At 40.4% G+C, this 12,708-nt stretch overlaps 1 protein-coding gene across 14 annotated transcripts in view; it reads left to right on the top strand.

Annotated features, from left to right (window-relative positions):
- ptprt (protein tyrosine phosphatase receptor type T) overlaps positions 1 to 12,708 on the top strand; it is a 287,950-nt gene that overhangs the window by 248,405 nt on the left and 26,837 nt on the right. For 10 of the 14 annotated variants that reach the window (XM_034287365.1, XM_020055888.2, XM_034287364.1 and 7 more), the window contains 5 exons: positions 733 to 818; positions 1,687 to 1,723; positions 2,366 to 2,463; positions 2,794 to 2,910; positions 8,582 to 8,736. In XM_034287365.1, the coding sequence (XP_034143256.1) occupies positions 733 to 818; positions 1,687 to 1,723; positions 2,366 to 2,463; positions 2,794 to 2,910; positions 8,582 to 8,736 (493 nt within the window). The remainder of the gene's footprint in view (positions 1 to 732; positions 819 to 1,686; positions 1,724 to 2,365; positions 2,464 to 2,793; positions 2,911 to 8,581; positions 8,737 to 12,708) is intronic. The other 4 variants (XM_020055891.2, XM_020055897.2, XM_020055898.2 and 1 more) reach the window with 1 other exon arrangement.

Below are 12,708 nucleotides of genomic sequence, written 5' to 3'. Positions count from 1 at the left end.
TGTAGAAATTACAGTAATGGATCGTACGTTTGTAACGAGTGAGGTAGATGTTTAACTTATTCAGTCATGCAGCATGTTAGTTCTGCTCTTTGTGTACCGAGCTAGTGGCGCTTGTCAGTTTCCCAATGTAAATCGCCTCACTGAAGACCAGGAAAGAACGCCCCAGAGAGGACTCAGAGAGGTCTGATGCTTCTGTAGTGCTTACAAATGGATATTTTACCATTAAAATACTGCACATCATTCTTTCCACCTCTAGGGTATTTTACATAATAGGATGCCTTCCATATGACACCAATTTCTGACCAAAATTAGGGTACTTTGTTGGGAATAGTGTGTCATTAAAGAGATACTTTGGGACTTTTGCACCTTCGACTACTTCCCCAGTCAGGATGTGTCCTGTCTCTGCGTCCCGCATCAAAGAAGTTAGAGGCAGTTTCATGAGCTTATGCTAACTAGTGTAAGCATAATGATTGGAACTTTATGGTATGTGCTTACCAAATTGTTTATTAGGCTCATTGCGCTTACCATAGTTAGCAAATCCAAAGCACTACTTAGTTTTCTTCCGACTACATAAAGAGACATAGACATTGTATCCATAAGTCCATGTGACTTTGGAGAATTTGTTACAGAGGCTTACCTTCACTTAGTCCTCAGACATTGGGCATTCAGGTGAAGTTTTGTGAAACTTGAATGGGTAAATGTAACTTTAGGCCTGCTCTTTGTGAATATTTGACCCCACAGATGACCACACACGAGTCAGGCTGCAACTGCTGGATGGAGACCCCCACTCAGACTACATCAACGCTAACTACATAGACGTAAGTAGGCTATAGTATGAAATATACAGAATCAAATGTTTTATTATAATACCTTTTACATTTTTATATTTAACTTTCATTGTCACATCAGACACTTCAGATTGCCCCTTTACTGTTCGGGGATGGACTAAAAATGGACAATTAATGGACAAGCCGGGTTTCAATCAGAAGTCAGATGACATATACAGTAGAAAATATCTATTCTTTTGACCATGTGCCTGTAATTTTGCTTAATTGCCATTATCTGTTGAAACCACAGTGCATCGAAGAATGTTGTTTTCTCTTCTTGGGATGAAAGCATCCTGTGCTGACATAACTACCATAATGAGAGTGTCAATAGGATGTCTCTGCTGTCTATGCTGCGGGGGTTTTGAATGCCCTCCACTTTGACAAAACAGCTTTAGGATCAGTCGGCGTTACAGCTGTATCTTTAATCATATTACTGATACCCATTTCCTCTAATAAAACAATTACTAGGTCGATTGTGCCAAGATCCGCTGCTAAAACGGATTGTTATACCGAGCTCCAGTCCTGAGAGCCTCAGCTGGGTTGATTGTTAATTTATCTCACAGCAGTTGTAGTAGTAATGAATTTGTAAAGATGTTTATCTGTCCATGAAACTTTCCACGGCGCAATGTCAATGTCGTATTCATAATAAGAAATGTATATATTTATTTAAACTAAGCAATGGTTCTCAATGAAGCAGTTGCCTATTATTTCAGCAGAAAGAACAATGGAAAAACTCTGTTTTGATTTTATTTGGAAAGGACCTTAAGCTTATATGGCACACCTGAGGGTTTGCTTTTTTCTCTCCCCTACTTGCCTTTCTTTATCTCTCTCCCTCTCTCTCTTTCTCTCTCAAACACAGGGGTATCATAGACCAAGACATTACATCGCCACTCAAGGTAATTCAATTGGATGGGGGGGAGGGCTGTAGACACAAAACACTTGGAAATGTATTCCTAGAAGGAGTGAAGGAGATTACTTGGATGCCCTAAATATAAAAAAACACAGATTAAGCCAATGACATTTAAGACACTACAATAAAACATCTTTAACTGAGCAGGGCTTGGTTGGGCAGTGGATCATTTATTGTCCTACTGGGATCAGCTTTCCTCCTAAGACCTGAGCTTTGATTATGTATGCATTTTTTATTTCTCTTAGCCATTTGGGCTTAGTAGGACCTGATAAGTATAATATCCAAGCAAGGCGCAGACAACTGTCCTCTAATAAGAACAATAGGTTTAAGTCAAGCAGAATGAAGTACATGGTGCAGGAAGTCTAAGTCATATGCGGACACAGGGTCTCAGGAGGATAGATCAGGATGAGACACAGGATGTATTCAACTTAAAGATTCTACAGGACGTATAAATGCACGGACGCTAAAGGAAAAGTGATTTATATCTGGGGATATTATATATATATATTTCAATGCATCGTAAATTAAGGAAATCTTGATTATTTTGTGTGCTTCCGGGTTGTTTTTATAGCATCCTCTTGGTCCAGTCGTTTGTGATCTCAGCCTTGCTCTCCGATTCTCTTTCTAGGCCCCATGCAGGAGACAGTAAGAGATTTTTGGAGGATGATCTGGCAGGAGAATTCCGGCAGTATCGTCATGGTTACCAACCTGGTAGAAGTGGGCAGGGTGAGTTCATCGAAGTGGATTTGAAAGGTTTTAGAGGAGCACTATCCTGGGGACATGGTTGAAAATGTGACATCATTGCAGAATTCCCCAACGTCCTTATTCTGATTAGATTTCTGTGCTTTGCTTTCGAAAAATGATTTCCTGTAATGTTTTCCTTTTCTGGGATTATTTATGGGTCAACGGCTTGGTCAGAAGTCCTGTACAGCCTCTTTGGGAGAAGTATTTGAACATGTACAGTACAGTATCAGTCAAAAGTTTGTACACACCCATTCAAGTGAATGTGTAAGTGTGTCCAAACCTTGGACTGGTACTGAATGTTTTCCCTCCCAGGTTAAGTGCGTGAGGTACTGGCCGGATGAGACTGAAGTCTATGGCGATATCAAGGTGACTCTGATCGAGACAGAGCCACTGGCAGAATATGTCATCCGGACCTTCACAGTCCAGAAGGTAAACCAACCTAGTCATTAAACCCACTCCTTTGTTTTGCTTTAATGCATTCCAACCCACAGGATTTGTGGTTGACTACAAGGTGAGACTTTTTTTCAACTGGGAAATGGGTGTATAATTGAACACTGGTAATCAGCAAGGATTTGCATTGCAATCCTCCTCCCACAATGCAGTTGGGAGCAGGATGCAGAATTCGACCCCATTGTTCCATTGAAAGAGAAATATCAAAGGAACAGTTGCAAAACTAGCTAGCTTTGATAGGCTTGGAATGCATCTTTGGCTCTGTGAAAGCAGCTTAAGCAGACAACACAACAGCTTGTAGTCAACTCGTTTTGCATGCAATTAATCCATCTGTTTTCCAAGAAAGCAAAAAGTTACTTTTAACCTTCTCATATTTTTCATTTGAAAGGGAAACAGGGCATTGTCATCACAAACCTCTGCCATTACATCACCACCCTCCTTCCTGGGCTTTAAAAGGCCTTGCAGAGTGATGGCCATGTGCACGCTTCGGATGCATTCAATAGAGCCTACTAAATCTCTTTAATTGTGGCAAATAACCGTTCATGGAATTATGAAAAGCATTATTATTGACACTCCAAGGGAATATTTTTACTGCTATAGGTAAATCTTGAGGCCCTCATACACACAAATAATCACACTTTAATCCATCAAAAATAAAATAAGCTAGAGCCCACTGGTTTGGTGAGCTTAGAGACAGTTTACCCCCGCTTCACAATATTACCAAATTCCATAGTACATCCGTCAACCCATGTGCTCATAAACACCAATCAGGCAAGGTATTTTATCTGTGCTTTTCAACCGTTATGTATGCTTTGCTGGCATATCAATGCTGGCAGACAGGGATTTAACAGCTCACCAACCCAAATGGCAATTTACCGCTTAGCGTTTGCATTAGCGGAGGGAGTGGATATGTGAAGCTGTGATTATTGTTGCTACTGTAGATTCATGTTACTCTGTACTGTAGAACTGCCACTCTCCAGTTTCTGCTTATCCACTCCCTTTTTTGCTGCTGCATTGATTGATATTCTAACTGGAGTGGGTTTTTAGTGTCATGCCTTCAAGAGACTCTGCCGAGTTGATTTAGTCATCACTGTCAAACTGGGACCAGAATGTGGCCCAGGCAATTTGGGGTAACCTGAAGAGATTTCACCCCATGATCCAAACACCTCAAACGTAGATTAATCTGACCATGACACGTTTTTCCAATCTTCCCTTTGTCCAGTGTCTGTGTTCGTTCGTCCATCTTAATCTTTTATTTTATTGGCCAGTCTGAGAAATTGACTTTTCTTTGCAACTCTGCCTAAGAAGCTCAGCATGATCTCTTCACTGTTAACAATGAGACGGGTGTTTTGCAGGTACAGTTGTGCTCAAAAGTTTGCATACCCTTGGAGAATTGGTATTATATGTATTTGTAAAGAAAACATGAGTGAGCAGGCAAAACACATGTCTTTTATTTCTTATGGGATTCACAATCATAAAACTAAACATGGCAACAACGAAAAAAATGGACTGACCCCTGTTCAAAAGTTTTCATACCCTTAGTTTCTTAATACTGTGTATTGCCCCCTTTAGCATCAATGACTTTTGTAATAGTTGTCTATGATGTCCCGAATTCTTGCAGGTGGTATAACCCAGATCAAACTAAGTCTTTGGTTGTCTTGCATGAGTGGCTCGATGATATCAAGGTCAGGAGAGTGTGATGGCCACTCCAGAACCTTCACCTTTTTCTGCTGTAACCACTGGAGGGTCAACTTGACCTTGTGCTTAGGGTCATTGTTGTGGTGGAAAGTTCAAGAGCGTCCCATGCGCAGCTTTTATGCAGAATAATGCAAATTGTTTGCAAGTATTTCATTTATCTTGCCATCAATCCTCACAAGATTCTCTGTGCCTTTAGAGCTCACACCCCTCCAAATCATTATTGAGCCACCACAATGCTTCACAGTGGGGATGGTATTCTGTTCACTATAGGCCTTGTTGACCCCTCTCCAAATATATCACTTATGGTTTTGACCATAAAGCTCTGTTTTGGTCTTGTCACTCCAAATTAGTGTGCCAGAAGCTGTGAGGCGTGTCAAGGTGTTGTTGGGCATATTGTAACCGGCTTTTTTGTGGCATTGGTGCAGTCAAGACGTCTTTCTGGAAACACGACCATGCAGCTCTTTTGTTCAACAACCACACCGTCTTTTTCCAGAGCAGCCTGTATTTCTCCTGAGTTTACCTGTGGGTTTTTCTTTGTATCCCGAACAATTCTTCTTGCAGTTTTGGCTGAAATCTTTCTTGGTCTACCTGACCGTGGCTTGGTATCAAGAGATCCCTGAATTTTCTACTTTTTAATAAGGGACTGAACAGTACTGACTGGCATTTGCAAGGCTTTGGATATGTTTTTATATTATTTCCATCTTTATATTGTTCCATTACCTTGTTACACAGGTCTTTTGACAGTTCTTTTCTACTCCCCATGGCTCAGTATCTAGCTGACTCAGAGCATCACTGTGAGAGCTAACAAGCTCATTGACTATTTATACACAGACACTAATTGATATTTAAAAAGCAGAGTGTGGGAAAGTCACATTTAATTGCCATTTTCCCCTGTTTGTGTCACCTTGTGTGTTTGTAAGGCCAAACATTCAAGGGTATGTAAACTTTTGATCAGCGCCGTCAGGGTGATTTCCGTTATCATTATGATTTAAAAAGGAGCCAATTCTGGTTAGAAAAAGACAGTTTGCACTGCTCTGTGAAGGGAGTAGTGCACAGTGTTGTATGAGATCTTCAGTTTCTTGGCAGTGTCTCGCATGGAATAGACTTCATTTCTCAGAACAAGAATTGTTCTTTGTTTCTGGCCATTTTGAGCCTGTAATCGAATCCACAGTTGCTGATGATGCAGATACTCAACTAATCTAAAGGAGGCCAGTTATATTGTTTCTTTAACCAGCACAACAGCTTTCAGCAGGACAAATTAAAGGAAAAACCTGAATAAATGAATGGAGGAACATAACGAATCTAGATGCTTCAGTACAGGTGTATTGCATGATGCAACTAAGCAATTGACATCCTATCACACTCTGTAGCATGTATAAAAATGCTGACCAGGCCCATTTAACCTTGGCTTTGGATCGAACTGGCAAGAGCAAAAGACTAAAGTGACTTTGAAAGAGAGTTCATTACTGGGGCACAGATGGCACTGAATGGTTTGATGAGTATGAAAATGATGTGAATCATATGCTATGTCCTACCATCAAAATAATTAATTACATTAATCTTTGGTAGTGAATTGCTAAAAATCACCATTTTATTTGGCCCAAAATATACACTTTGCTGTTTAAAAAGCAGTTAAGGGCATAGTGTGTTTTATTGTGAACTATGTACAGTGGTTGACTTGGAATTAAATAAGTGCAGGAGCTGTCTTTTTCTAAGGGTGTCCTGGCCCTTTAATATCAGCCCCCAAAATACCACAATAACTGAAAGCGTATTTTTGAAGCCAATGTCAATTTAAATAGAAGGTTGCTGGTCTCTGATACCATAGTTCTACCATCTCCAAGCATTGTACTCTGGATCAAGGTACTAAGTACACTGTTTTGTGAGGCCAGTATAAAACAAATATCGGCCCCTCTAGAGCTGCTGGGTGTTAAGGATTTTGATCCAACACTGAAACACACCTATGATTTCCAAGGTATTAACCCTTGATGTTTAGGCAGTGATTACAATGAGATTCAGATGGGGCCTGTAAACATTAGCTATTCTGATGGATGGTTAGCAACTACCAAATACTTTTGTCTTCATTAAATTATTCCAAAATTAAACCAAATGCATAAGTTAGGCTACTTGAATAATAAGCAAAGGAATAAGGTAAGCAAGGTGGCTGGAGATGTTTATCTACAAACAATCATCAGGGAAGGACTGTAATTCATGCAGAGCACAGAAGTTGGTACAGGACATCCCCCGTATCCGCCAGGGATCGGTTCTGTGATCCCTCACCGATGTGGAAAATGGCAGATAAGTGACGCACCCTTAAAAATAACTCCCTGAGACCCAGTTACCCTACACAACATGCCCCATTACCCCAGTTACCCTACACAACATGCCCCATTACCCTTTCACACTTGTCTTTGTACTCCTCACCGGGTTGCCGCCACACACGCTTGACACCATCTGAACCAAATAAGTTTATCTTGGTCTCATCAGACCACTGGACATAGTTCCAGTAATCCATGTCCTTAGTCTGCTTGTCTTAAGCAAATTGTTTGCGGGCTTTCTTGTGCATCATCTTTAAAAGAGGGTTCTTTCTGGGACGACAGCCATGCAGACCAATTTGATACAGTGTGCGGCGTATGGTCTGAGCACTGATAGGTTGACCCCCACCCCTTCAACCTCTGCAGCAATGCTGGCAGCACTCATACGTCTATTTCCCGAAGACAACCTCTGGATATGATGCTGAGCATGTGCACTCAACTTCTTTGGTCGACCATGGCGAGGCCTGTTCTGAGTGGAACCTGTCCTGTTAAACCGCTGTATTGTTTTGGCCACTGTGCTGCAGCTCAGTTTCAGGGTCTTGGCAATCTTTTAATAGCCTAGGCCATCTTTATGTAGAGCAACATTCTTTTTTTTCAGATCCTCAGAGAGTTCTTTGCCATGAGGTGCCATGTTGAACTTCCAGTGACCAGTATGAGGGAGTTTGAGAGCGATGACACGAAATTTAACACACCTGGTCCCCATTCACACCTGAGACCTTGTAACACTAATTAGTCACATGAAACCGGGGAGGGAAAATGGCTAATTGGGCCCAGTTTGGAAATTTTCACTTCGGGCTGCACTCACTTTTGTTTCCAGATGTTTCTAGACATTAATGGCTGTGTGTTGAGTTATTTTGAGGGGACAGCAAATTTACACTGTTATACAAGCTGTACACTCACTACTTTACATTGTAGCAAAGTGTCATTTCTTCAGTGTTGTTGCATGAAAAGATGTAATCAAATATTAGCAAAAATGTGAGGGGTGTACTCACTTTTGTGTGATACTGTATATTTTAGGACAATTTATTAGCCGGATAATTAACAATCTGACAGTGGTTGTCATGGAAACCTAAACCTGCAAATTATTTTTTGTTGTTGTTTGTATCCCTAATGTCAAGAAGTTATGTTATGGTTCCCCTGATGTCCTTAAGGTTTCTCATGCTTGCTGGGCAGGCATGCAATGCATTCCTTCCAATCTCAGATTTACTGCACGTTATGGTTTTGTTGTTTCATGTTAGATGTTTACCCCTATGTGAAGTTTATTTGTATTGATTTCCAAAGGTAATTTGGACATCAGAGGAAAGCAAATCAATGGGCCTCCAGTTATCAAATCACCTCTGTTTTGTTCCTCTTAGTATTTACCCATACGCTCAAGTTGTCATAATGCACTTTCTTAAAAGAAACAAATCGATAGAGTTATTTATTCAGCTGGTGAGGCAGAATGAGAGTCAGTTGACCCTATAGTTTTCCTATAGAGTCCAGTGCACTGTGTGTCTTCATTTAAACCTCCATTTGGTTTTGTCAAGCCACAGGTTCTAGGGAGTTCAACGTGTTCTTCCATTGAACCTTCATTTTCTTTAGTCAAACTACAGCTTTCAAGACATTCACTCTATATATGCACTTCAATTCTTTCCACTCAGAAGGGCCACCATGAGATTCGGGAGATTCGCCAGTTCCACTTTACCAGCTGGCCTGACCACGGGGTACCCTGCTATGCCACCGGCCTCCTAGGCTTTGTCCGCCAGGTGAAGTTCTTAAACCCGCCTGATGCCGGCCCCATCGTGGCTCACTGCAGGTACGTGCAATCTCTGGTGAGGGGGATTTTGGGACAAGAACACATTGAGGGCAGTATTTTCCCTCATGTCATTAACAGTACGACGGTTAGCATGCAGCATTGAATTCTAGTCTTTAGGTCTCAGCAGGCTTGAAAGTAGATCAGAGGTGGTTCATTTTCTTACCAATTACCTAACTTTTATTAGTTTGTCTTATCATAGAATCACATGTAGAAACTCTATTCATTTAGTATGATCTCTGTGGGTCTAGTAAAGAAGGTTGTGGGTTTTGAAGTTTACCTTTTATAACATTTATCACGTAAAATGTAAATGGTATGAACCCAGATTGATTGAAGTTCCCCAGTGTTGCTTCTTCACAGTGTCAAAACATTTGTTTTTCATGCAGCGTCATCTGTAACCAGATGACGCTGCACTCGTGCTAGCTCAGCCCTGCTCTCCCTGAGTTTGAGTGTTGCATCCCAAACAATTGCTTCAAGTGATTCATAAACTTAGACAAATTGTAGATATTCATTGTTCCTCACTTTTAGGTATGGGCTAATGTTATATGGGCTACACGATTTCACAATTTTATTTACAGCACTGATGTCATATTTGAGGGCTTTCCCGAATGCATGTCCCGCTTTAAGTCCTCCCTACAGAAATGTGATGGTAATGATATCTGGACTTTCAATTGGCTATTCCTTAACCCACCAGTTCATTCAACAGACATTCTGTTGCAGCTTTGCTTGTGAGATTGTGGATCATTGTTTTATTGCAAGATCCATGTTCAGTTTCAACTATTTGACAGAAAACCTCACATCAGGAATTCTCTGGTACATAATGGAATTCAGAGGCCACGATGCAGTAAAGCAGCCCAAAAACTTTGCTTTACGGTTGTTGTGTGGTTCATCTAATTAAAGGTGTAGTAATTGGTAAAAGTTTAACTTAAAATGTTACTGAGTGGACAGGTAGGAAAAAATTGTTCAGGAGAATGTAACCTTTTTGATAATTTTTCTAATTATCTGACTCCATTTTGTTTTTAAAATATACGTGATTGTGAGTGACCATAATATGCTGGTAGTACTTAGTAAAAGATAGCTACTCTTTCGTCACGAGCCTAGCATTAAAAGGTCATAAATCCTCAATGCTTCTCTTCAGTCAAGTGCAAAAGTCAGTTGATCATGTAGTAATCCGTAACTCAGAGATGACCAGTCTGGACACTTCAATGTGTGTACATAAGTTATCAAACGACCATAACATGCAGTTTGTTTATCACAAACCATAGAATTAAAATGGCATGTGTTCCTGTGCCTATTTAGAATGTTAAGAAACCACTAACTCAGAGATGAATAGTCTGGTCGCTTGGACTTCATTATGTGTAAGTAATTATCAGTAGCCCTACGAACATGAGTATCAATATAGGTTCCCAGTGACTCCACCGGAGTGATTGAAGAGGAATGAGGAATGCCGTTGTAAATCTATATTTCAGTAACACAATTTATTCCAATCAAGTAATACAATACAAAACTTATTTTGTGATATTCAACTTGTGATATTCAACTTCCTCTCAAATCGTATAAAAGTCTACTAAGTATACAATAAGTATCACATATAGCACAAATGTGTGTTAGGGCCATCCGTTAACGACAGACTCTTAGAACTAAATAAAGTTTCACTATTCAAACCAGACAGACTGATTCCAAACTCCCCCATTGCATCTACAATAGATTCCAAACTCTCCCATTGCATCTACAATAGATTCCAAACTCCCCCATTTCATCTACAGTAGATTCCAAACTCCCCCATTGCACCTACACCTCAATAAACTAAACAGCAGTGCAGTAAATCCAACAAATTACATTTTTCTACTTTGTTGATTTGTCCATCCTGGTTCGTCTGAGCAGATGGGGCTATCTTGGCCCGCACCTTGTATGTCCGCTCCTTTCAGGAAGCAGATAGGCTCATTGGTGTAAGTTTAGGATGTCCTGCTGAGTTGAGATGCCAAAACACATCTTTCATTACACTACAAAGGCAGTGTTTAATTTTCAACAAACCTGGTGTGTGGCATTGTGGCCCAAAATTTCCACTTCAAGTAATATGTCCAGAGCACATTTTTCTAGTAGTTTTGATCTATACGCAGGTGATCTCTGGCATTCTTGATGTTCTTTTTTGAAGGCACAGGCTTCTTTTTTTTCTCACCTCTAATGTAGGCCAGGTTTGTGCAGTATTTTTGTGACAGTATAATCATAAACCTCAACAATGATTGTGTCTATGGAGGCTTGTAGATCCCTTGATGTTACCCATGGGTTCTTACAGACATCTATGAACATCTTTCAGTCAGCTCTTGGGCTCAATTTGGTGAGACAACCTGTCCTATGTAGATTGCCAATGGTCTGGAATTTCCTCCATTTCTAGGTGATCTTTCAGACAGTGGAATTATGTACTTTGAATTGCTTGGAAATGGCTTTGTAACCCCTCCCAGACTCATGCAAATAATAATATTTCTTCTGAGGGCCTCACATATGCCTTTTGATCTTGGTATGTTACCATCCGTCCATATTTGTTAAGACCAAACCATAAATTTCTAATCTTTATGGAATGTGGTTTTGGGGCACCTGATTCAATTTTGTTGGTAAATTTAAGGGTGTATTAACTTTTTCAGCATAGCTAAATTGCATTTCTGTTTACTTTAATTGCGTAAATGATTTCAAAGTGATGTGATTTGTTATATCGACTTACCTTTATCAATAAACGTGTTTGGAATTTAGCTCAAGTGTGTGTCCAAATCTGTCCAAAACAATACAACTTTACAAAAGGTGTAGTTACCTTTTCAAATGACTGCAGCTGATGATACTATACAAATTGCTTTGGCCCGATGCCTGTAAACTCTCTTTGTCTGCCACCTGGTGCAAAACCACAGGCACCTGCAGAAATACTTTCACCTATAGTGAGGAAAATGAATGAGCAAAACAAAGGGAGGCTAAGATTTTCAGTAGTTTTGATGGTTACACTTTATTTTGAGAGTCCCTATTTCCAGTTGTAGATGTTTTATATATAGTAATAATAATAACAAAGGTTCAGCAAATTGTCTGTTTTAGGTTAGTGTTAGGGTTATATTTAGAAGATTTTTTACAGGTAAGTTTTAAGGTTAGGGTTAGGAGAAAATGTTACTGATAGTCAGTAGATAATGTGTAGAGCACTTTTGTGATTATCAAAATAAAGTGTTACCATTTCGATACCATTCTTAAACAGTGTGTTCATTATCATTTTGTTGCATATTGCAGTATTTCATCTTCCTTTCTGTCCAATTAAAACTAACATTGTGATTGGTCAACTTGCCGTCAGTTTCTTCCTTTCAGTAAGGCAATGTATGGCTACTACCGGCTCATCGTGTTCTTCTTTTCTGGAATAATATAAACATTTCTCTTCGCTGTTTGAGAGAGTATGAGAGCAATCGCTTTCACATATTCTAAACGCATTTAGCAACCAAAACGACAAAGCATGGCCCAACCTTAAGGACTTGTTCCCTGCCTTGTTCTCTCCCTCACCCCTCCCCTTTCAAACCCTTTCAAACACCAACCGCTCGAGTCCTAGACGAGGCATAGAGCTCAGACAGGCGGGGGGGGGGGGGGGGGGGGGGGGGCACATGTGCACAATGAGATGTGACAGGGAGAGGCTGCTAAATGGCACAATGCAATTTCACATTATGCTCTCAAAACAAAGAAAATGTGACTAAGACATTTTCAGAGTGGATTAGCTCAAGTGCCAAGAACTGCTCTTTCTGCATGGGGCGCCTTGCTCTCTCTAATACTCCTGAGGCCAAGATGGAGAGAGACTATGGCAAAGGTCATTACCGCCACTTTATCCCCTGCCCCATCATATCTTTGCTCTCTTGTAAATTGGATCGATGACGTTAACCTTTAAGAACTGCCTCGGAAAAAGGGCGCATTCACACCTGTCGTGGGACATCCACCACCTTTCCCTAGTGGCCCAGC

The sequence above is a fragment of the Esox lucius genome, chromosome 17 (assembly GCF_011004845.1).
Source record: "Esox lucius isolate fEsoLuc1 chromosome 17, fEsoLuc1.pri, whole genome shotgun sequence".
Lineage (NCBI taxonomy): Eukaryota > Metazoa > Chordata > Actinopteri > Esociformes > Esocidae > Esox > Esox lucius.
The sequence above is the reverse complement of the archived record's forward strand: the minus strand, read 5'-3'. Positions and strand labels throughout refer to the sequence as shown.